This window comes from Staurois parvus, unplaced genomic scaffold (genome assembly GCF_062004578.1).
Source record: "Staurois parvus isolate SC_StPar_1 unplaced genomic scaffold, SC_StPar_1.0 ptg001179l, whole genome shotgun sequence".
NCBI classification, from domain to species: Eukaryota; Metazoa; Chordata; class Amphibia; order Anura; family Ranidae; genus Staurois; species Staurois parvus.
In genome coordinates, this window is record NW_028318975.1 from 16,405 (window position 1) to 42,058 (window position 25,654).

The 25,654-nt window shown below is 51.7% G+C and overlaps 1 protein-coding gene and 1 pseudogene across 3 annotated transcripts; one reads left to right on the forward strand and one right to left on the reverse strand.

Moving 5' to 3' along the window:
- SOCS4 (suppressor of cytokine signaling 4) lies at positions 1–22,887 on the forward strand. 3 transcript variants are annotated; one of them, XM_089659641.1, is made up of 2 exons: positions 1–132; positions 21,262–22,887. In XM_089659641.1, exon 2 carries the CDS (start codon positions 21,326–21,328, stop codon positions 22,613–22,615), a length of 1,290 nt encoding a protein of 429 aa, XP_089515767.1. In that variant the 5' UTR covers positions 1–132; positions 21,262–21,325; the 3' UTR covers positions 22,616–22,887. The 3 variants fall into 3 exon arrangements, with proteins under 3 accessions (XP_089515767.1, XP_089515766.1, XP_089515765.1); XM_089659640.1 differs by lacking the exon at positions 1–132 and adding an exon at positions 5,315–5,420; XM_089659639.1 differs by lacking the exon at positions 1–132 and adding an exon at positions 5,451–5,618.
- A 2,392-nt stretch (positions 22,888–25,279) lies between these two features.
- Positions 25,280–25,410, reverse strand: LOC149438956 (U2 spliceosomal RNA; annotated as a pseudogene).
- Between the last annotated feature and the right edge of the window lie 244 nt (positions 25,411–25,654).

Below are 25,654 nucleotides of genomic sequence, written 5' to 3' on the forward strand. Positions count from 1 at the left end.
CCGGCACACAATGGTTCGTTCTGTTTCCCAACTTCATGCTGAGCCAGAACAAGAACTTGCAGTCTGTACAGCGAGGTGACCGAACTCCTATCCTGCCGGCTCCATCTCAGGAACGTCGGACACAGTTTAGAGGTATATATTAAAGTTACATTGTTTCATTGTTTCTTCCTCACAGATACTTTTTTCCTGTTTCTCCGGATTTATGATTGTTATGATTTATACATTCTTTTATACCTATAATTATAACCCCCCCCCATCCATCTTAAGGCTCGATACCACGGCTACCATGTCTGGCGCTGGGTAATTCAAGTCTGTTCCCATTGGTAGGGACCGGCGTGTTGCTGTTCTTTATTGGGGGTGCGTCCGGGATGACCTGGGCTCAGAGGAAGTGGGTGGAATGAAGCTGCCCATCAGCCAGAGCACATCAGATCCTACCTGTAGGGGAGGCTGCAGATGCTGTTAAAGTGCAATTTTGTCTTTGGACCTAACAGCATCTGCAGCCTCCCCTACAGGTAGGATCTGATGTCCTCTGGCTGATGGCCAGCTTCATTCCACCCACTTCCTCTGAGCCCGGGTCATTTTGGACCCACAACCAAGCCAATGATTGGACAGTGAATTGCGAATGAGCTCATCTCTCTGTCACTCTGCTCTCTCCTCCTATCAGCAAGCTTCTTCTTAGCAGATGAACTGATAGTCTCCTTGTGCTTCTCCCATTCTGAGCCCTGCTGTACATCTGCACTGACAGAACACATTCACACAGCTTTATAAAAAAGTACATTTAATGACGTACTAAGGAACACAGAGCTGCACTCACTTCTGTCCAAGAGTTCAGCTTTAAGGGCTCGTTTACATTGTTGCGGTACATTAGTGCATGGATGTTAACATGCGTGATTCATGTCAATGGCCTGCCTAACACATGTGCGCGCAGCATTTTCCACAGTGCATGGCATCGCACATTAATGCAGCACAAGTACATTGAGGTTGATTGGGATAACATTTACAGCCAATGGCACCACATTGTACCAATCACATAAGGGGCGTGAACAGGACCTTAAAGGGCAGGTCCACTCATAGCTGATGTTCCAGATTCCAGGTTCTTGTGTCTTTAGGGAGCCCCTAGTGGCAGATCTCTGCAGTTACAGTCCTGTGTCTGTGCGCCTGATGAAATCCATGGGAGGAAGCACCTGATGAAGTCCCTGGGTGAAAGCGCCTGATAAAGTTCATAGGAGGAATCACCTGATGATGTCCATGGGAGGAAGCACCTGATGATGTCCATGGGAGGAAGCACCTGATGATGTCCATGGGAGGAAGCACCTGATGCCTGATGAAGTCCATGGGAGGAAGCTCCTGATGACGTCTCTGGGAGGAAGTACCTGATGAAGTCCATGGGAGGAAGCACCCGATGATGTCCCTGGGAGGAAGCACCTGATGAGGTGCAAAGGAGGAAGAAACTGATGAAGTCCATGGGAGGACCACCTGATGAAGTCCATGAGAGGAAGTACCTGATGACGTCCCTGAGAAGCACCTGATGAAGTTCATTGGAAGAAACATCTGAAGAAGTCCATGGGAGAAAGCACCTGATGAAGTCCATGGGAGGAAGATCCCAATGAAGGGGAGGAGCTGCTACACCTGTGCAAGACTGAAGGGGAGGAGCCAGTACACCTGTGCAAGACTGAAGGGGAGGAGCCTCTACAACTGTGCACCACTGAAGGGGAGGAGCCGGTACACTTGTGCAAGCCTGAAGGGGAGGAGCCTATACACCTGTGCAAGATTGAAGGGGAGGAGCCGATACACCTGTGCAAGACTGAAGGGGAGGAGCCGATACACCTGTGCAAGGCAGAAGGGGAGGAGCAGGTACACCTGTACAAGACTGAAGGGGAGGAGCTGATACACCTGTGCAAGACTGAAGGGGAGGAGCAGGTACACATGTGCAAGACTGAAGGGGAGGAGCCTCTACAACTGTGCACCACTGAAGGGGAGGAGCCGGTACACTTGTGCAAGCCTGAAGGGGAGGAGCCTATACACCTGTGCAAGATTGAAGGGGAGGAGCCGATACACCTGTGCAAGACTGAAGGGGAGGAGCCGATACACCTGTGCAAGGCAGAAGGGGAGGAGCAGGTACACCTGTACAAGACTGAAGGGGAGGAGCTGGTACACCTGTGCAAGACTGAAGGGGAGGAGCAGGTACACCTGTGCAAGACTGAAGGGGAGGAGCCGGTACACCTGTGCAAGACTGAAGGGGAGGAGCCAGTACACCTGTGCAAGACTGAAGGGGAGGAGCAGGTACACCTGTGCAAGACTGAAGGGGAGGAGCCGGTACACCTGTGCAAGACTGAAGGGGAGGAGCCGGTACACCTGTGCCAGATTGAAGGGGAGGGCGGAGTTCTAGGAATAACGAGGATGCTCTCTTCCATGAATTGTGACTCCCGGGGTTCTCTTCATATCCTTCTAGTGAGATGATTGGTGAACTCTGCTGGCGGCATTTCCCGGTCACCGACCTTCCGGGTGGAATTTCCAGTCTGTGGGGCTTCCGGTTACAGAATTAGAGAACGATGCCACGCCCTCAAGTGACATGCCCTCACGTGATTGGGCCGCAACTCTGAGCGACTTTTGGAAATACTCCAGAAAATGTGGAAAATAAGTCCCTGACCCTTTTCCAAAAACGCAGCGCATGGTTTGGCACGCATGTTTGCAGATGCATGGGGGCGCCGTCAACAATTACTGGCCCCGCTGCACATCCGCTGTTTCTGTGCGTTTCTGGAAAGTGCGATTTTCTGTCATTCCTGACCCGCATAGATGTGTAACCAGCTTTATTGACTCTGCCGTGCGTCCGCTAAAGGGCAGCGCGTTTCAGCGCATGATGGGAAAGTGCGATGTTTGCCTTGTGTTGCCGAGAGGTATAGATGTGAACCTCACTTTACGGCTCGTTCAAACCTGTGCGTTTTTACAGCGCTGAAACGCACCTGCCCAACGTGTCAGAAGCACACAGTCCGCTTTACATCGCATACAACTGTCCGTGCGTGCGTCTGTCCGTGCGTTTCTGGGGAGTGCTCTGCGCTGCTGCTTGCTGTGTCTTCAATGCGCTTTCCTGAAAGCAACCCTTCCATTACAGGCAAAGGTAGCGCACCGAAAACGCACCAAACACGCAGCATGCGTTTTTATTACTTCGTCCGGTTTTCCCAGGGGACTGGGGGCCAGTTCACACCACATGCAGTCCAGTGCGGTTTTTATTTTGAACCAAATCAGTTCCAGTGCGTTTCAGCTTCATGAAAAAAAGTAGAACAGGCTGCATTTTTTCCGCAATGAACTGTACTGGAAGGCAGTAAAACGCATCAAAAACGCACCGGAACGCACCATAAACGCACCGGAACGCACCATAAATGCACCGGAACGCACCATAAATGCACTGGAACGCACCATAAACGCACCGGAGTGTACCATAAACGCACTGGAACGCACTTTTATTTATTAAGTTGGCGAAAAAGAGAGAGGAAGAAAATGAACTGGAACCAGGGGCGGAGACCATTCGAGCACTCGGGTACTGCCCGAGGGCCCGGGGTCTGTAGGGGGCCCCATGATCCCCTATTGCCCAGGGGCCCCATGAGTTGTCAGTCTGCCCCTGACTGGAACACGTCAAAAACGCACCAGAACAGATAAAAAACGCACCAGAACGCATCAAAAATGCACATATAGAAACACGTCCGGAACGCATCCAGACTGCGTTTTTATGGTGTGGACAGGCCCTAAGGCTCGGCTCACACCTATGCAGTCTGCGTTTGATCTGTTTCTGCAGTGCGTTTTGTGGTGCGGTTTTTTCACTTGCATTTTTGACACGTTTTTCATGCGTTTTGCTTTTTTTATTTTTTATTTTTTTTGGCCAACTTGTGGCTGGGCAGATTAAAAATGCAAAAGGCATCAAAAACGCATAAAAAATGCACTACTTGCATTCCTGCAGCATGTCCATTGAAGTCTATTGAACCGAAACGCAATGTTTTGCGTTTAAAAAAAGTCCCCGCCCCTTTCCAAAAATCGCACCAAAACGCAGAGATGTGACCGAGTCTCATAGGAAATCATGTTAAGTCCCCGGTCACCCCGGGTGCGACCTGGCATGCGATTTGCCATGTCATGCGACTTGCAAACCGCATGCCGAGCGCCCCCTGTTGTCCGCAATTACAGCGGTCATATCGGCGCGATTCTGACTTGGTTGGAACCGCACCGATTTCTAGTGAATGCGTTGCTTTTCGTGCGTTTTGCGTAGACGTTTGTGTCAGATGTGTTGCAAATCGCACCTCAAATTGTCGCATCACTGTAGTGTATTGGACTGTAGTGCGTTCCTGCAAAACGCACAGCAACCTAGCCTGAGCCCGGGTTCACACTAATGCAGCGCGGAACATCCAGGGGCGGACTGCCCGAGGGCCCGGGGTCAGTAGGGGGCCCCTTGAGATGCCCCTGCCCCTTTTTTCATAAGCTTTTTTAAGTTTGGACAAGGACACAGGGGCCCCATGATCCCCTATTGCCCGGGGGCCCCATGAGTTGTCGGTCCGCCCCTGCAGGGGCCCCATGATCCCCTATTGCCTGGGGGCCCCATGAGTTGTCAGTCCGCCCCTGCAGGGGCCCCATGATCCCCTATTGCCCGGGGGCCCCATGAGTTGTCAGTCCACCCCTGGGCACATCGTATGCGACGTCTGTGCAGGACATACGTTTTGTTCGGCTCAAATCGCATCCCATCCGCACCAAGAACAATGCAGGACCCTTTTGTTTCCCCCCATCTGATACGCATCCCATGGGTGTGCGAATTCTGGTAATCGCACTGCGTTTTGCGATCTGTTTCAGGGGGGAGGGGTCGTTAATCTAACATTGACCCCCGTAGCAGATCGCCTGGACGCTGTGCGATTGTAATGCAGGATTTGCTGCGTTTCCCGCACCGCATTAGTGCGAACCGAGGCCGAAGGAGGAAAACGCATACAAAACACAGATAAAGCGAAAAGCGCGCTCTGCGTGGCGTTGATTATAACTGAACGCGTCAAAAGTGCGATAAAAATGCGTTTTCCAAGAAGACGCATATGGTGGGTGCGGGCCTCTTGGGCTTGTTTCCTGCGCTCAGCCCGCAGTTGCTCGTGCACAGTGACATGCATTTGCATTGTTTGTTTGTTGCATTTGCGGTGTAATAATATACATTGGGGGGGTTTTATGCATTTACATGGTTTCTGGTTCATTTCTCTGCAGAAACATGCGGCGGGCTCTCATTTTGTTTAAAAACGCATGTGAAGGCGCCGCACTGGTGTCAGCTCGGCTCGTTCTTCTTGCGCATGCGTTCAGCCGCATCCGGTGGAAATGAGCCTGGCAGCCTTTTGAGGCTCAGACTGCGTCAGCTGCGAATGGCGACACGACACAAGGCAGCGAACAGACAAAGCCGGGAGGTGAGAGGTTAAATGTAGCAGCCGCAGTGCATGCTGGGAGCGGAGGGTTGTCAGGCTCTGGGTAATGTAGTCGTGCAGACAGGAAATGTCTCCTCTCACTCTGCTCCCCTCTGATGGCTGATCCAACATTCCGCTCTCTCTTCGTCCGTCTGGCCACCTAACATCTCCCCGGATCCCCTGGATGGGCCGAGCTTCCAGGTAAGACCCCCCCGAGACCGTCCATCCTGCCAGGTTGTCACCGAGTATCCATTCCTGCGCCCCCCCCCAGAGGTGTGTTCCTGGACCCCAGTCCTTGTGTCCAATCCTAGCAACCGATACATCGGCGACCCCGGCGGAGCCCCCAGAGGTGTGTTCCTGGACCCCAGTCCTTGTGTCCAATCCTAGCAACCGATACATCGGCGACCCCCCCCCAGCCGCTCCGACTACAAACACTTCCTCCGGATTTTGGTTTTATATTCATTTTGTTTTAAGTTTGAACAGATACTTTGTATCAAAACCGGAGATAAAAAGGGAACCCAGAGACCCCCAAACATCCCCCGCTACAAATCGCCACCTCGGGGAGTCGCTTTTGTGGTCTAAACTTTTGTGGTTGGAAGATTTTTGTAGTCGGACGGTTTAAAAGAAGAGCGCGGCGGCGGCCGCGGCAGCTTCCATGGCGGCTGCTAAACAACGGCAGGAAATTGTCATTTTATAATAAAAAGGTGAAATTGGTGACGTAGAACTCTGAGGCGGCTGTGCGTCCCGGAATCGGCGCTTCGCGTCGGCAAATCTGCATTCGGATGACGGTTTTCGGGCTTCAGAACTTTCCTTTTCGTACGATTGTGTTTTATTGTGTTGGGGGTTTTTTTGGGGGGGGGTTGTCCTTTATTGGGTTTTTTTTGTGTTTATTGTGTTGTGTTTTTATTTTTTGTAGTTTTTGTGTTTTTGCTTTTTGTGGGTTTTTTTGTGGTTTTTGCAGTTTGTTTGTTTTTTTTTTAAATTCATATTTTTTGTGTTGTGTTTTTGTTTTTATATATTTTTTTTTTTGCTTTTAATGCTACCAAAACCAAGGGTCCCCAGTGTGCAGGAAGAAACCCCTGATTTTCCCTTTTTTTTCTTTTTTTCCTGTGGTTTTTTTCTTTCTTTCTTTTTTTTGGAGGGGTGGTTTTGTCCTTTTTGGGTTTTATCGTGTTGTGTTTTTTTTTTTTTTTGTGGGTTTTTTTGGGGTGGGGTTTGTGGGTTTTTTTGTGGTTTTTGCGGTTTGTGTGTTTTTGTTTTTATTTTTTTGCTTTTAATGCTGCCTTAACTAACAACATACCAAGGGTCCCCTGTGTGCAGAGAGAAACCCCCGATTTTTTTTTTTTTCCCTTTTTTTTACATTTGTCACCAGCTGTGCAATTCCATTTCTGCTTTTGTTTTTTTTTTTCAGTTTTTTTTAGATTATAGATTAAACCCTTCGTGTACAGAGCCGTTTTTTGTCATTTTTCACGCACACGTGTTACTTGCCAAAAAGTTGCTTAGAACCCTCCCTCCCCCATCTCCCCCCCCCCCTCCCCATCTCCCATAAATGATATGTTTTCTGGGCGCTGGAGAATAAAATGGTGCCAATTTATTTTTTTTTAAACTTGCATCGTATTTGCACAACTGTTTTATCAAACACAAATTTTAACGCACACAAAACAATCCCCAAGTTTTTGTTACAATATAAAAGATGACGCGGCGAGTAAATAGACACCAAACATGTCGAGGTTTTTAACAGCGTAGGGACAAGGTTGTCTAGAGCCCGGGGTGAATATACAAAATGTGCCCCCCCCCACAAGATGTATGAGCATTATGTGTCAACAACCCCCCCCCCCCCCCACCAAAACAAAAAATTGAGAAAGCAAACATGCTTACCCCCCAAACAAAAATCCCCCCCTCCCAGCACAAATCTTTGCCCCCCCATCCCCCCCAGCAAAAATCCTCTTTATTCTCATATACCCCCCAGCACAAATCACCCCCCCCCAAAAAAAAATATTTCCCTTCCTAGCTCAAATCCCCTACCCCACAAATACAACCTCCAAGCACAAATCACCCCCCCCCACCACCACCACTCCAAATTACCCCCTCCCAGCACACATTCCCCTCCTTAATCCTCCATCCCAGCATATATTCCCCCACCAATAAAAAAAAATAAAGTCCCCTTCCTAGCTCAAATTCTCTCCTCATATACCCCCAGCACAAATCACACCCCCCCCACTCCAAATTACCTACTTCAGGCACAGATTCCCCTCCTCAATCCCCCAACCTAACACGTATCCCCCCCACAAATATCCCTGTGTTCTTGCACAAATACCCCAATCATCTCTACTAGCACAAGTCCCCCCCCACAATATTACTTTTACAGCACAAACAACCCCCCCCCCATCCTCCTTGTAGCACAAATTCTCTTCTCCTAGTGCACCTCCCCGAATTTCCCCTCCTAGATCAATTCTTACCCGCTGATGTCATCAAATTCCCCTTCTCAACACAATTCCCCTCCTCCAATTTCCTTGCGGTGCCCCCTCCCCCACCTCACACGATACGTGCCCAGGGCAGCCGCCCCTCCTGCCCACCCCTAGTCTGAACCCTGGATTTTAAAATTTTGAGCTCCCCCAAATAAATCCATCAAATCTGACCGCACCCTTGGCCTCTTACTGGGAGGGTTTCCACGGGGTGGGGGTTCCCCTCTTGCTCACATTTTGGGGGGGGAGCCCATGTTCTCTTGTTCCTTGTGATTGTCAGTCTTGGTCATGTTCCCCCAATTCTTGCTCTCAGGAGCTCCCCTCCACTTCTGATCCTCGGTTCTGCGATAATAAACGCCTCTAACAAAGTTATAAAATATCGCACGCCTGTGAAATGGCGACAAACTACCCAACATGGGTCAAAGGAGATCAGTCTAGTGTTAATGGTGAACTATGGCGCTCAAACTATCGCTCTCACCCTGACGTTCGCGGGGATACCGTACCTGTGTGGTCGATCAGTTTGTGTATGCGGGGGAGGGGAGGGTGCTGGTTCGGTTTTGTTTTTTTTTTTGTTTTGTTTTTATTTATAAATCCTGTTCCCGGTCATACCGGTGCGATTTGTGCATTGAAATCTCATCTCATGAATGTGAATGTCCGTGTCCTAACACATGCGATCTGCTGCAGCGCCATTTCCAAGTCGCCGGACACACCGCCGTGATTTCCAATCCAGCGATTTGTGTGCAATTTCAGGTGAGATTTCTGAAGACTTTATTGCTACTTGTGAATCACCAGAACGACTTCCATGATGTTCTGTGTCTGTGAAATCGCAACAAAACTGCGGAAAACGTCACACAAGAATTACTTTAGATATCGCTCCGCAGCAAATCGTACGTGTTATTGTACTGACATTCACATTCATTAGATAGTGCGGGGTCCGGCGAGAGCGGATATAGTGAATGCGGGGTCCGGGGAGAGCGGATATAGTGAATGCGGGGTCCGGGGAGAGCGGATACAGTGAATGCGGGGTCCGGGGAGAGCGGATATAGTGAATGCGGGGTCCGGGGAGAGCGGATATAGTGAATGCGGGGTCCGGGGAGAGCGGATATAGTGAATGCGGGGTCCGGGGAGAGCGGATATAGTGAATGCGGGGTCCGGGGAGAGCGGATATAGTGAATGCGGGGTCCGGGGAGAGCGGATATAGTGAATGCGGGGTCCGGGGAGAGCGGATATAGTGAATGCGGGGTCTGGGGAGAGCGGATATAGTGAATGCGGGGTCCGGGGAGAGCGGATACAGTGAATGCGGGGTCCGGGGAGAGCGGATATAGTGAATGCGGGGTCCGGGGAGAGCGGATATAGTGAATGCGGGGTCCGGGAAGAGCGGATATAGTGAATGCGGGGTCCGGGGAGACTGGATATAGTGAATGCGGGGTCCGGGGAGAGCGGATATAGTGAATGCGGGGTCCGGGGAGAGCGGATATAGTGAATGTGGGGTCCGGGGAGAGCGGATATAGTGAATGCGGGGTCCGGGGAGAGCGGATATAGTGAATGCGGGGTCCGGGGAGAGCGGATATAGTGAATGCGGGGTCCGGGGAGAGCGGATACAGTGAATGCGGGGTCCGGGGAGAGCGGATACAGTGAATGCGGGGTCCGGGGAGAGCGGATACAGTGAATGCGGGGTCCGGGGACAGCGGATACAGTGAATGCGGGGTCCGGGCAGAGCGGATAGAGTGAACGCGGGGTCCGGGGAGAGCGGATAGAGTGAACGCGGGGTCCGGGGAGAGCGGATAGAGTGAACGCGGGGTCCGGGGAGAGCGGATAGAGTGAACGCGGGGTCCGGGGAGAGCGGATAGAGTGAACGCGGGGTCCGGGGAGAGCGGATAGAGTGAACGCGGGGTCCGGGGAGAGCGGATAGAGTGAACGCGGGGTCCGGGGAGAGCGGATAGAGTGAACGCGGGGTCCGGGGAGAGCGGATAGAGTGAACGCGGGGTCCGGGGAGAGCGGATAGAGTGAACGCGGGGTCCGGGGAGAGCGGATAGAGTGAACGCGGGGTCCGGGGAGAGCGGATAGAGTGAACGCGGGGTCCGGGGAGAGCGGATAGAGTGAACGCGGGGTCCGGGGAGAGCGGATATAGTGAATGCGGGGTCCGGGGAGAGCGGATATAGTGAATGCGGGGTCCGGGGAGAGCGGATATAGTGAATGTGGGGTCCGGGGAGAGCGGATATAGTGAATGCGGGGTCCGGGGAGAGCGGATATAGTGAATGCGGGGTCCGGGGAGAGCGGATATAGTGAATGCGGGGTCCGGGGAGAGCGGATACAGTGAATGCGGGGTCCGGGGAGAGCGGATACAGTGAATGCGGGGTCCGGGGAGAGCGGATACAGTGAATGCGGGGTCCGGGGACAGCGGATACAGTGAATGCGGGGTCCGGGCAGAGCGGATAGAGTGAACGCGGGGTCCGGGGAGAGCGGATAGAGTGAACGCGGGGTCCGGGGAGAGCGGATAGAGTGAACGCGGGGTCCGGGGAGAGCGGATAGAGTGAACGCGGGGTCCGGGGAGAGCGGATAGAGTGAACGCGGGGTCCGGGGAGAGCGGATAGAGTGAACGCGGGGTCCGGGGAGAGCGGATAGAGTGAACGCGGGGTCCGGGGAGAGCGGATAGAGTGAACGCGGGGTCCGGGGAGAGCGGATAGAGTGAACGCGGGGTCCGGGGAGAGCGGATAGAGTGAACGCGGGGTCCGGGGAGAGCGGATAGAGTGAACGCGGGGTCCGGGGAGAGCGGATAGAGTGAACGCGGGGTCCGGGGAGAGCGGATAGAGTGAACGCGGGGTCCGGGGAGAGCGGATAGAGTGAACGCGGGGTCCGGGGAGAGCGGATAGAGTGAACGCGGGGTCCGGGGAGAGCGGATAGAGTGAACGCGGGGTCCGGGGAGAGCGGATAGAGTGAACGCGGGGTCCGGGGAGAGCGGATAGAGTGAACGCGGGGTCCGGGGAGAGCGGATAGAGTGAACGCGGGGTCCGGGGAGAGCGGATAGAGTGAACGCGGGGTCCGGGGAGAGCGGATAGAGTGAACGCGGGGTCCGGGGAGAGCGGATAGAGTGAACGCGGGGTCCGGGGAGAGCGGATAGAGTGAACGCGGGGTCCGGGGAGAGCGGATAGAGTGAACGCGGGGTCCGGGGAGAGCGGATAGAGTGAACGCGGGGACCGGGGAGAGCGGATAGAGTGAACGCGGGGTCCGGGGAGAGCGGATATAGTGAACGCGGGGTCCGGGGAGAGCGGATATAGTGAATGCGGGGTCCGGGGAGAGCGGATATAGTGAATGCGGGGTCCGGGGAGAGCGGATATAGTGAATGCGGGGTCCGGGGAGAGCGGATATAGTGAATGCGGGGTCCGGGGAGAGCGGATATAGTGAATGCGGGGTCCGGGGAGAGCGGATATAGTGAATGCGGGGTCCGGGGAGAGCGGATATAGTGAATGCGGGGTCCGGGGAGAGCGGATATAGTGAATGCGGGGTCCGGGGAGAGCGGATACAGTGAATGCGGGGTCCGGGGAGAGCGGATACAGTGAATGCGGGGTCCGGGGAGAGCGGATATAGTGAATGCGGGGTCCGGGAAGAGCGGATATAGTGAATGCGGGGTCCGGGGAGACTGGATATAGTGAATGCGGGGTCCGGGGAGAGCGGATATAGTGAATGCGGGGTCCGGGGAGAGCGGATATAGTGAATGCGGGGTCCGGGGAGAGCGGATATAGTGAATGCGGGGTCCGGGGAGAGCGGATATAGTGAATGCGGGGTCCGGGAAGAGCGGATATAGTGAATGCGGGGTCCGGGGAGAGCGGATATAGTGAATGCGGGGTCCGGGGAGAGCGGATACAGTGAATGCGGGGTCCGGGGAGAGCGGATACAGTGAATGCGGGGTCCGGGGAGAGCGGATACAGTGAATGCGGGGTCCGGGGACAGCGGATACAGTGAATGCGGGGTCCGGGCAGAGCGGATAGAGTGAACGCGGGGTCCGGGGAGAGCGGATAGAGTGAACGCGGGGTCCGGGGAGAGCGGATAGAGTGAACGCGGGGTCCGGGGAGAGCGGATAGAGTGAACGCGGGGTCCGGGGAGAGCGGATAGAGTGAACGCGGGGTCCGGGGAGAGCGGATAGAGTGAACGCGGGGTCCGGGGAGAGCGGATAGAGTGAACGCGGGGTCCGGGGAGAGCGGATAGAGTGAACGCGGGGTCCGGGGAGAGCGGATAGAGTGAACGCGGGGTCCGGGGAGAGCGGATAGAGTGAACGCGGGGTCCGGGGAGAGCGGATAGAGTGAACGCGGGGTCCGGGGAGAGCGGATAGAGTGAACGCGGGGTCCGGGGAGAGCGGATAGAGTGAACGCGGGGACCGGGGAGAGCGGATAGAGTGAACGCGGGGTCCGGGGAGAGCGGATATAGTGAACGCGGGGTCCGGGGAGAGCGGATATAGTGAACGCGGGGTCCGGGCAGAGCGGATAGAGTGAACGCGGGGTCCGGGCAGAGCGGATAGAGTGAACGCGGGGTCCGGGGAGAGCGGATAGAGTGAACGCGGGGTCCGGGGAGAGCGGATAGAGTGAATGCGGGGTCCGGGGTTTAGTGACACTTTAATGGTCACTGGGACCACCAGCACTGAACACCTCCCCTGTAAGCCTGGGGCCTACTAGGAGGCAATGAACATGCCCTGCCCCCCTATTAGAAGCCATAGTCATTGAGGGATGCGCGGTTGGTTAGGTTGGGTTCCTGAGTACCACTCCAGATTTGCATTCTTAGCGTCCTCCAGGGGCCCCTAGGACACACAAGGGGGACAGTTCTGGACATTTTGGTCCCTCTTATTGGACACTAATACTATACTCCTCAAGTGAGATAAGGAACCCACAGGACCACCATTGGGGTGAACAGGTCTGGGACATTCCCCAGCTTGGCTCCCCTCTGGCATGTAGGGGGGTCTTGTCCTTCCATGACAGGTCCCGGTTCTCAGGACTACCAGGTTTGCTCCCCCCTTAATGCAGGAAGATCTCTGCTGCTGCACAACCTCCACATCGTCCATTTTCTGCCTCCTCATGAGTCGTCTGGCTGTTGATTCACAAAGTTCTGCATTTTCCGGTTCCTTGCAGATTCCGGTCAATAACAGTATTGATCTGTTCCTGCAATTCTCATGGAATATCCGGGGACTCTGCTGTATCTGCACAGCATCTGTGACGTGGTCAAGGAGGGGGGGGGGGTGCAGAGGGGAGGACTGGAGCGGAGGAGGGGTAGGGATGTTGTCTGTGGCAACCAATAGGTTGTTGGGACTGGTTGCCGTAAAAAAAAGTCTTTTGTTTTTGTAACCGAATTGTTACAAATGATGTCAGTGTGCAGACCATCCAATGTTCTCCTAACAATGAGGCTTTCCAGTCATCCCTTCTCTGTATTTCTATCACCCTTCTGACTTGTTTCAGACTTGACTTTTTATCGATCCAAAAGAAAAAAAGAATCGCCCCAAACGGCGCCAAAAACATTGTGATTATTTCTTGAGCCATGCAATGCAAGCTGCCAGGGGATGACTGAGCCGGCCTACATGACCCAAGATTTGGTTGTACCTCACTGATTATTGCCGGGAGGGTGGCGGTGTTAGTTTTAGGCACAAAGGGATGCCCTACCCAGAGGCCTCTCTCCTACTGACTCCTCCCTGTACTTCTGACCCTTAACCCCAACACTGGCCTTCACCCTAACCCTTCCTGTAACCCCAACACTGGCCTTCACCCTAACCCTCCCTGTAACCCCAACACTGACCTTCAACCTAACCCTCCCTGTAACCCCAACACTGACCTTCATCCTAACCCTCCCTGTAACCCCAACACTGACCTTCATCCTAACCCTCCCTGTAACCCCAACACTGACCTTCACCCTAACCCTTCCTGTAACCCCAACACTGACTTTCAACCTAACCCTCCCTGTAACCCCAACACTGACCTTCAGCCTAGCCCTCCCTGTAACCCCAACACTGACCTTCAGCCTAGCCCTCCCTGTAACCCCAACACTGACCTTCACCCTAAGCCTCCCTGTAACCCCAACACTGACCTTCACCCTAAGCCTCCCTGTAACCCCAACACTGACCTTCACCCTAAGCCTTCCTGTAACCCCAACACTGACCTTCACCCTAAGCCTTCCTGTAACCCCAACACTGACCTTCACCCTAACCCTCCCTGTAACCCCAACATTGACCTTCACCTTAATCCTCCCCTTAACCCCAATACTGACCTTCAACCTAACCCTTCCTGTTACCCCAATACTGACCTTCACCCTAACCCTTCTTGGATCCCCAACACTGATCTTAACCCTAACCCTCCCTGTAACCCCAACACTGACTTTCACCTTAATCCTCCCCATAATTCCAACACTGACCTCACCCTAATCCTCCCCGTAACCCCGAAACTGATCTTCAGCCTATCATTCCCTGTACCCCCAACACTGACCTTACCCTCCCTCTAATCTAAATCCTAACACTCCCTCTAGCCCCATTGCTAACCCTCTTTTTAACCTCACCCTAATCCTCCCTTTAACCCTTCATGTAGCCCAACCCTGACCTTCACACTAAGCGTTCCCATAGCCCTCACCCTATCCCTCTTTGTAACCCTAACCTTGGAGTCCAATGTAAACTTGCTGACCTCCTCACCTCTCCTCCATTGAGACCCCCTGAGCCAAAGGGTGACCATTGAGGATCCCAGCACTGGAGTCCAGCTTGGAAACCTACGACTCCACCGAACTGAAAAATCGGTATTGACTGAATGAACCCCTAAAAAGTTTTCTCCTTTTTTTAATTTTTGTACATGATGGAGATGTCTGTCACTGTAGAAAAATCATCTCCCACATGAACCTTCCATCCCGGAAAGAACAAAGTCGGGTCGGTATCCTCCGGTTCTGCGGCAGAGTCGGGGCCAAGTTCAGAGTTAACCGGGTCAGCAGAACTAGTTTATTCCACACAACCTGCAGGAAGATGAAGTGATTACCAACCAAACGTGTTCTGGACCTGCAGCCTCATATGGGTTTGCCAACAGAAGAAACGGAAATGATTAAAGAGAACCTGTACAATGAGCAATACCGGGGACAGCAATACCGGGGACAGCAATACCGGGGACAGCAATACCGGGGACAGCAATACCGGGGACGCCATTGCTAACCTCACACACACTGAAATGTTGGTATTTGTTGGATTAACCCTTTAAAAAGTTGTTCATGTTCTTCTCCAACTTTCTTTGCTTAGAGCGGCTCTCCGATGAGCATTTTTCATTTAAACTGATCTCATAACAAAACCGAGTGTAGTTTTGGGGAGAAAAATTTCCAATAGGCAAAAAACACTGTTTGTGAACCATTTACAGCTGAAGTTTAGGTTCAGCAATATTTATATAATTACATTCCAACTTAGAGCAACATAAGCAGGGTTTATTTTTTCCAGTGAGATCATGGTGGTACGCATTACGGCACCTCTGGCAAGTAACATACACTATATTGCCAAAAGTATTGTCCCCGCCCTCCAAATCATGTGATTCAGGTTTTCCAATCCCCTCCAATCATGTGATTCAGGTTTTCCAATCCCCTCCAATCATGTGATTCAGGTGTTCCAATCCCCTCCAAATCATGTGATTCAGGTGTTCCAATCCCCTCCCCATCATGTGATTCAGGTGTTCCAATCCCCTCCCCATCATGTGATTCAGGTGTTCCAATCCCCTCCCCATCATGTGATTCAGGTGTTCCAATCCCCTCCCCATCATGTGATTCAGGTGTTCCAATCCCCTCCCCATCATGTGATTCAGGTGTTCCAATCCCCTCCCCATCATGTGATTCAGGTGTTCCAATCCCCTCCCCATCATGTGATTCAGGTGTTCCAATCCCCTCCATATCATGTGATTCAGGTGTTCCAATCCCCTCCATATCATGTGATTCAGGTGTTCCAATCCCCTCCATGGACACAGGTGTATACAATCAAGCCCCTAGGCATGCAGACGGCTTCTACAAACATTGGTGAAAGAATGGGTCGCTCTCAGGAGCTCAGTGACTCCAAGCGTGGTCCCGTGATAGGTGGCCACCTGGGCAATAAGTCCATCCGTGACATTTCCTGGCTACTAAATATTCCACGCTCAACTGTTAGTGGGATTATAACAAAGTGGAAGCCACTGGGAACAACAGCCACTCAGCCACCAAGTGGTAGGCCACGTCACATGACAGGGCGGAGTCAGCGCATGCTGAAGCGCACAGTGCGCAGAAGTCACCAACTGTCTGCAGAGTCAATAGCTAAAGACCTCCAAACTTGGTGTGGCCTTCAGATGAGCCCAACAACAGTGCGTAGAGAGCTTCATGGAATGGGTTTCCATGGCCGAGCAGCTGCATCCAAGCCTTCCATCACCAAGTGCAATGCAAAGCGTCGGGTGCCGTGGTGTAAAGCACGCCGCCACTGGACTCTAGAGCAGTGGAGACGTGTTCTCTGGAGGGACCAATCACGCTTCTCTGGCAATCCGATGGACATGTCTGGGTTTGGCGGTGGCCAGGAGAACGGTACTTGCCTGATGGCATTGTGCCAAGTGTAAAGTTTGGTGGAGGGGGGATTATATTGTGGGGTTGTTTTTCAGGGGTTGGCTTGGCCCCCTAGTTCCAGTGAAGGGAACTCTTAAGGTGACATTTCGGACAATTTCATGCTCCCACCTTTGTGGGAGGAGTTTGGGGATGGCCCCTTCCTGTTCCAACATGACTGCGCACCAGTGCACAAAGCAAGGTCCATAAAGACATGGAGGAGCCAGTTTGGGGTGGAGGAACTTGACTGTCCTGCACAGAGTCCTGACCTCAACCCCATAGAACACCTTTGGGATGAATTAGAGCGGAGACTGCGAGCCAGAACTCCTCCCCCGACATCAGTGCCTGACCTGACAAATGTGCTTCTGGAAGAATGGTCCAACCTTCCCATAGACACCCTCCTAAACCTTGTGGACGGCCTTCCCAGAAGAGTTGAAGCTGTTATAGATGCGGGGGGCGGGGCCAACTCAATATTGACCCCTACGGGCTAAGACTGGGGGGCCATTAAAGGTCATGTGCGTGGAAAGGGCGGGGCCAACTCAATATTGAACCCTACGGACTAAGACTGGGGGGCCATTAAAGGTCATGTGGGTGGAAAGGGCGGGGCCAACTCAATATTGAACCCTATGGACTAAGACTGGGAGGCCATTAAAGGTCATGTGTGTGGAAAGGGCGGGGCCAACTCAATATTGAACCCTACGGACTAAGACTGGGGGGGCCATTAAAGGTCATGTGTGTGGAAAGGGCGGGGCCAACTCAATATTGAACCCTACGGACTAAGACTGGGAGGCCATTAAAGGTCATGTGTGTGGAAAGGGCGGGGCCAACTCAATATTGAACCCTACGAACTAAGACTGGGGGGCCATTAAAGGTCATGTGTGTGGAAAGGGTGGGGCCAACTCAATATTGAACCCTACGGACTAAGACTGGGGGGCCATTAAAGGTCATGTGTGTGGAAAGGGCGGGGCCAACTCAATATTGAACCCTACGGACTAAGACTGGGGGGCCATTAAAGGTCATGTGTGTGGGAAGGCCGGCCGACCAATACTTGGGGCAATATAGTGTAGAATCTGGCAAAAGGTGCTGGAAGGTCTGTTTGATGCTGATGTTGGGCAATGTTGTGCTGCTGGAAGGATCTATTGGGTTTCCCCTGTGTTGGGTGGATCTACTGTTGAAGGAGGAGGGTCTATTGTTGCTGGGGGAAGGGGGGGTATTTTGTTCTGGGGTAGTCTGTTGTTGGCTGCGGGTAATCTACTGCCTTTCTTGTTATCAATAACAAATTCTATACAACTTACTATGTACCACAAAATGATACTTGGTTCTGTGTCCTCTAAAAGGATTGGTGCTCAGAGGTGGGTAAGGGGTGGAGACAAGGGGTGATTCGGGGGAGGGGGGAGTACCTGCACTTACTGATAGAGAAAAACCCTGAATGTAATCATGTATATATCATAGCTTTTGGGATCCCCACGGAAATCGCTTTTAGCAGTCACTGCTACTACACCACTACTACAGTGATTGCTCTAGCTTCTGGGTCACATGCAGAGTGGCTGCAGTGCCGCATTGTGAACACAGGAGGTCGCTCGCTCAGCCAGCCTCTCCACCTTGTCCAATGATCACTATGCCTTGTGATGCACCTCTTTGCCAAAAATGGTGCATATCCATTTTCTGGAAAATTCTGCTGCAAATGGGTTGCCTTAAAGTAGTAGCAAAAGTCCTAGAATAATTAAAAAAAAAAAAAAAAAAGTTTTAAAAAATAAATGTACATTTAGCACTTCCCCCTGGCAGTACTCAGTCATTGGTTCGAATCCCAACCACGGCACCACCTGCCTGGGGTTTGTATGTTCTCCCTGTGCCTGCGTGGGTTTCCTTCGGATACTCCGGTTTCCTCCCACACTCCAAAGACATGCTGGGAGGTTAATTGGCCCCAGTATGTGTATGTATGAATGTGAGTTAGGGACCTTAGATTGTACGCTCCTCGGGGGCGGGGACTGATGTGAATGTACAATATATATGTAAAGCGCGGAGTACATTGACGGCGCTATATAAGTACCTGAAATAATAATAAATACATTTTAGTTACGTTTATTTAAAAAACAAATTTATAATTAAATGTACATAAATTGGCTTCCCTCCTGTTCAGTTTATCCGTATTCCTCTCTGAATTTCCAGCATTCTTCTTCTTGCATCAGGTCAGCAAAGAATTGGAAATGTCATTTGATTGTGAAGCGAGCGGCTGAGGCACATGGTGGGTCGGGGGTGTCACAAATGATGCATGCGGTAATTTCGAGGCGATGCCCCATTCAGAAATCCTCTGTGATTCTTGTCCTCGGCTCCTCGTGTCTCAGAAATGTCTTCGTTCTATTTTATCTTTTTTTTTTTTTTTTCTTTTCTTTTCTTTTTTTTTTTGCCTGCGGCGGCCATGTATTCGGTGGTTTGGGCTTCCCCCATTGTGGTCACTCAGACTTGTCCTGACTTGTTCAACAGATCAGACCGATCTTCCAAGAGCAACTTATTACTAATAACCTTTGGACAGGATGAGCTCATTGGCCGAGGGCAGGAAAATCCCTCTTCAATAGATTGTTACATGGGAATTTACCGTCTTAAAGTGACACTAAACTGTTTAAAAAAAAAATAATTATTCAACTCTGTATTCATAAATGTGAAAAGTCCCTTCTGTTATCAGTCTCCCTAATATCCAAATTCTTATTCTTTTATTTTTGCTGCTGTGATCCAATTGTACTGTTAGAGGAAGGTTCCATGCTTCCACTGTATGTAGCAATGTGGCCACCCTCTCTTGATTGCTCCCGAGATGGGCTGTGGCCTCTGTAAAGAGGCTGTGTGCTAACAGCTGTGGGCTCTGGACTACAGGCCAGGGGCTGTAGGCTAACCGCTGTGGGCTAGGAGCTGTGGGCTCTGGGCTAGAGGCTGTGGGCTCTGGGCTAGAGGCTGTGGGCTCTGGGCTAGAGGCTGTGGGCTCTGGGCTAGAGGCTGTGGGCTCTGGGCTAGAGGCTGTCGGCTAACGGCTGTCGGCTCTTGACTACAGGCAGGGGGCTGTAGGCTAACCGCTGTGGGCTAGGGGCTGTGAGCACTGGGCTAGAGGCTAGGGTCTCTGGGCTAGAGGCTGTAGGCTAACGGCTGTGGGCTCTGGACTACAGGCCGGGGGCTGTAGGCTAACCGCTGTGGGCTAGGGGCTGTGAGCACTGGGCTATAGGCTGTGGGCTCTGAGCTAGAGGCTAGGGTCTCTGGGCTAGAGGCTGTAGGCTAACGGCTGTCGGCTCTTGACTACAGGCCAGGAGCTGTAGGCTAACAGCTGTGAGCACTGGGCTAGAGGCTGTGGGCTAGAGGCTAGGGGCTGTGGGCTCTGAGCTAGAGGCTAGGGACCCTGGGCTAGAGGCTGTAGGCTAATGGCTGTGGGCTCTGGACTAGAGGCCAGGGGCTCAGGGCTGTGGGCTCGGGGCTAAGGGCTTGAGGCTAGGGGCTGTGGACTCGAGGCTGTGGGCTCTGGGCTGGAGGCTGTGGGCTCTGGGCTGGAGGCTCTGGGCTGGAGGCTGTGGGCTCTGGACTGGAGGCTGTGGGTTATGGGACTTGCAGTGTGCATAGAGAAGTGATCATGACTACAACTAACATGCAATGCTTGTTCTAAACAAACAGAAATGAGAGAGAAAGGAGAGGTTCGGGAGCTCACAGAGTACAATACAAGGAAGCAGAAAACATAGTAAAGAACAATTTTATAAAAAAAATTGATTACAGGCCATGAAGTAGTGGATGTGTATGGATGACTTGTGGAGAAAAGGTATATTCAATCTCCTAGATTGTAAGCTCCCAGGATCAGGCCCTCTATTCCCTCTTGTATTGATCTGTATTGTTGCTGTATTGTCTCCCTCCATAATGTACAGAGCTGAGCAAACTGCTGGCGCCATATAAGTCCTGTATAATAATAATATTGATAATGTCACTTTGTATATCTGTAGACGATGACATGGCCCAGGCATGATGAATGATGAAGCCCATCTGTACAGGCGTGACTCTTTGCCTGTTTATTTTAGTGCATTCTGCTGCTCGGAGGCATCACGACTTTTGACTTTTTATGTTGAACGACTTTTTCAGCAGCCGAGAGAAAGGAGCGTCTGTTTCATGTCTCCTGAGCCAAGAGTCTTCTGACTCCTTTTGATGTCTATCTTCCCTGCCTTTCCTATGGTTCTCTAACTGAATTCAGCCACAAATGTCCAGATGTGGACAAAAGAGAAAAAAAAATACAGAAAAAACTCGGACGTTTTAAAGTAGATCTAAAGCCAAAACTTTTTTTTTTTTTTTTTTAGTTTTGCTTTATATCATACATTTTTACTTGGTGCATTGGCTGGTGAAGGGTCCATGCCGCCCGTTGCTCAAATTTTGCTCCTTTTTTGGTTTGCAATGACTACTCAAACATTTTATAGTCCATAACTATAGGCAGATGATGGACACCAATAGGACCACTTATGCTGGACACCATTTTGGCCAGGCACAATCTAAAATCGGGATTTTTAATGATGTAGACTTTTCTTCTAGTCATAGGTGCAGGGGCGGACTGACCTTTTGGAAACTCGGGCACTGCTTAAGGACCCGGGGTCAGTAGGGGGCCCCATGAGATACCCCTGGTACCTTCTTTTTTCATAGGCTTTTTTGAGTTTGGGCAAGGACACAAGGGCCCCATGATCCCCTATTGCCCGGGGGCCCCATGAGTTGTCAGTCCGCCCCTGCATAGGCGCATAGTACAGGAGAACAAAGTTAGTGTTCCTGATATCTGTGTGCATCAATCTAATCCTGTTCTTTTTTTTAATATACAGGTAGTTCCTGAGACAAGGTCTGCTGGGCCAACCATCTGAAGAAGGTCATCATTTTTAATTGACAATGGCTGAAAACCTTGAGGATAAAATCGGTGATCTTGACGTGAGACCTAAAAGCAGTCGCAGTCGAAGCGCAGACAGGAAGGATGGGTACCTTTGGAGTGGCAAGAAGCTCTCCTGGTTGAACAAACATGGATCGGAAGGAGATACTGAGATTGTGGCAGAGAAGGCTGAAGGCCCATCAAATAACCAAGAGAGGAAGCACAGTTGTTCATCCTTTGAACTTGACTTGGATCGTTCCTGTGGACATAAGCTTTTGGGGAGGTCTTTGAAACAAAAACTGCAAGATGCTGTTGGGCAATGCTTCCCAATAAAGCCAAGCAGCAGCAGCCGCCACTCTTCTGTACTGTCTTCCAAAAGGAAAATTCATATCAGCGAATTAATGCTGGACAAATGCCCTTTCCCTCCGAAGTCAGACCTTGCTTACCGTTGGCATTTCATCAAGCGGCATACGGCTCCAGTCGACCAGTCGCACAAGCAGTGGGTAGTTAGAGATGCCCCTAAAGTAGAACCACTAGACATGGCTGACCAGAACTCCGATTGTGGAGAGGACCTCTTGTCTGATGGGCCTGTCTTTTCTTGTGAGGCAAGCTGTGGCTCGGTGGAGTCCTTCACCAAGGCTGTGAGGAGCAGCAAGGTGGACAGCGATGTTGACTCTGATGATGAGGTCCTCACACTGTGTGCCAGCTCGAGAAAGAGGAACAAATCCAAATGGGAATTGGAGGATGAGATTTTCCACCCCGCAACCCCACCTAAATATCACACGCAGATAGATTACGTCCATTGCCTTGTCCCGGACCTCTTTCAGATCAATAACAACCCCTGTTACTGGGGGGTGATGGATAGATATGCAGCAGAGGCCCTCTTGGAAGGAAAGCCGGAGGGGACATTCTTACTGAGGGACTCTGCTCAAGAGGACTACTTATTCTCCGTAAGTTTCCGACGTTATAGCCGTTCCCTCCATGCCAGGATTGAACAGTGGAACCACAACTTTAGCTTTGATGCTCATGACCCTTGCGTGTTCCATGCTCCCAATGTCACCGGGTTATTAGAACATTACAAAGACCCCAATTCCTGTATGTTCTTTGAGCCCCTCCTCTCCAGTCCCCTCCACAGGACATTTCCCTTCTCCTTGCAGCACATCTGCAGGGCCGTTATTTGCAGCTCCACCAATTACGACGGCATTGATGCCCTTCCCGTCCCATCTTCTATGAAACTGTACTTGAAAGAGTATCATTACAAGTCCAAAGTCAGGGTGCGCCGAGTCGACGTACCAGAGCGGCATCAAAAGTGATGCAGATATTAAATATTTTACTATTTTTTGGGCCTTTTGATCTGTTTTCTACAAGAAAGCTTGTAATCTACCACATTAAACTTCCTAAGCCGCAGATGTATTATTTTTGAAGTGGAAAGTTGAGGAAGTGGTATGTAACATTTCATGGAAAGGCAGAAGACTGCCAACGCATGGACTTGTTCACCCATTATGGTGGTTATAAAACAGTGTTTAATATCCTGGTTGCCGATTTCAGTTATCATGCCATGCCAATAAAACTATATCAAATGGTGGACATTTTGTATGATCTTGTTGACGTTTCTGCTTTTAGGAGGACCTCCAGAGAGCCTTCGGGCAGTTGGACCCCTTTTTATATGTAGTGCTACCCTTGCTTGTCCCCAGTGGTTGCCTTGACCTTGCAAGCCTCCCGACTCCTCTGACACTCTGGGTTCAGATATATTTCAACAGTATAGGACAGGGTTTCTCAGCCAGGGTTCCTTCAGAGGTTGCTAGGGGTTCCTTGAGCAATTTCTGCATCTCAGATAAGTTCCCGCTGACACCATTGATCTTTTTAGCTATCTGCATGGAGGTAATTCATCCCAAAGACCACAAGTGTGAGGAGCATTTTCCTACTGAGCTTCACGCTAGTGTATTATGAGTTGTAGATGCATTCATTTTTAGCATTGGTTCCCTGAACCCGGAAAGTTAATTCAAGGGTTCCTCTTTGTTGAGAAGGATGAGAGACGCTGGTATAGAATAATAATGCAAGAGACACAATTCAGTAACACTTCTATATTAGACTTGTTCAATAGAGTAGGTTACAGGTATAATGGGTTCAATCCAGGGGTCGGCAACCCGTCTATTGCAATCTACCCGTCTAAGGCGGCCAGGTGACAGGTAGACCACGTGCCACTCGACGACCACCAGACTGAACTCTCACAAAGGCAGAGGCACAGGGAAAGAACATACGTGGTGTGAAGCGCTGATCACAGCCTCCTCCTCCTCTCAAGTCCATCGCAGGCACATGTATGTGATATCACAGGGGATGGATGAGTGAGGAGAGAGAGGGGGTCAGCGCAGCAGAAGAGCGAATAGCTGAGTGTTGGTGGCGCTTCACTGTTCTACATGTGCGGGAAGTTTCTGCGATGCTGTACCCATCCGCTGCCCCGCGGCTTACTGACCATCCTCTGCCCCGCGGCTTACTGACCATCCTCTGCCCCGCGGCTTACTGACCATCCTCTGCCCCGCGGCTTACTGACCGTCCGCTGCCCCGCGGCTTACTGACCGTCCGCTGCCCCGCGGCTTACTGACCATCCGCTGCCCCGCGGCTTACTGACCATCCGCTGCCCCGCGGCTTACTGACCATCCTCTGCCCCGCGGCTTACTGACCATCCTCTGCCCCGCGGCTTACTGACCATCCTCTGCCCCGCGGCTTACTGACCATCCTCTGCCCCGCGGCTTACTGACCATCCTCTGCCCCGCGGCTTACTGACCATCCACTGCCCCACTGAAACCATCAACACATGGTCCACTGCACTACTGACCATCAACTGCTTACTGACCATCCGATGCCCCTCGGCTTACTTACCATCCTCTCTCCCATCTGCTGCCCTGCTGAAACCATCAACAAATGGTCCACTGCCATACTGACACAGTCAGCACATGGCCCTCTGGCCTACTGACCATCAACTGCTTACTGACCATCCACTGCCCTACTGACTGTCCACTGCCCTACTGACATCATCAACACATGGTTCACTGCCCTACTGACCACTGCTTACTGGCCATTCACTGCCCCACTGCTTACTGCTTGTTCGCTGCCCTACTGACACCATCAATACACGGTCCACTTTTTTTTTTTTTTTTTTTAAAGTCCGCAAACGTGCAAACTACAACGAAAAACCCGTAAGTGTTTCACAAAAAAGTGCAAGTGCAAAAACACCACACAAAAAGTGCACTTAGGGGTGTGCTTTGTCCTACCCCCGAAGGGGTTGGACCGCTACCCTGATCCCCCGGGGCACGAAGCTCCTGACAGGGACAAGGTTCCCATTTGGTCCTCCTGGCCAAAAGGCCTGGTGGACCACCGTTCCTTGTGTCCTGCCGAAGCCGGACACCCAGTACTTGGTCAGGGGGCTCTCCCGAAGAGAAAACCCCCTAGGGACAGGGGTGGAAGGAACCAAAAGGCCACACATCCTCCCCCTAGACTTCAGGGCAGGCCCGAGGACCCACACCCTCCATCATGTGAAGAAAACACACACATAAGTAAAAAGTGACAAACGTGGGAGTGTAAAAATAAATAATTAAATAAATCTATAAAAATAATAAAAAAGTGGTCGTGCCCAAATTGAGCACTGACCAGGCCCTGAGGCCTGTAGCGAAAAAATTGCCCAGGACTTGGCCAAAAGGCCCGGTCCTAGAGGCGCAGTGCAAAAAGTGTTTAAACGCGGTGACCATGTGCTCATTCACAACGTGGGGTCCCACACCCAAGTGCTACTCAGAGCACCCCTGAGGCGACTACTCAGGGGGCACCGTGTTTGCGGACTCTCTGCCTTCCCAGCCCCTGGCCAGACCAAGGTAGATCCGTCCAAATCAGGAGGTACTGGGTCTTTCCAGTTTTCTCGGGGGAATTACTCGCAGGGCCCCAGCTTAACTCGTGGCGCTCCCCGGTTTCTGTCCCCCCAGTACTAGCCTTCCGGACCCCCATCGTACCATACAACAGCCATCCCCGCAAAGCTAGAATGGCCGGAAGCACCCCCACTGGACACTGATAAGAACAGATACTACACTTGATCTTAGCCAAAAGGCCGAGAAGCGATAACAATGCATGGTCCACTGCCCTACTGACCATCAACTGCTTACTGACCTTCCACTGCCCTACTGACACCGTCAACACATGGTCCACTGCCTTACTGACCATCAACTGCTTACTGACACTGTCCACTGCGCTACTGACATTGTGAACACATGGTTCACTGCCCTACTGACCACTGCTTACTGCTCGTCCACTGCCCTAATGACACTGTCAACACATGGTTCACTGCCCTACTGACCACTGCTTAC

Coding starts and splice junctions, on each gene's coding strand:
- SOCS4 (XM_089659641.1), top strand. CDS start 21,326: ATGGCTGAAAACCTTGAGGATAAAATCGGTGATCTTGACGTGAGACCT.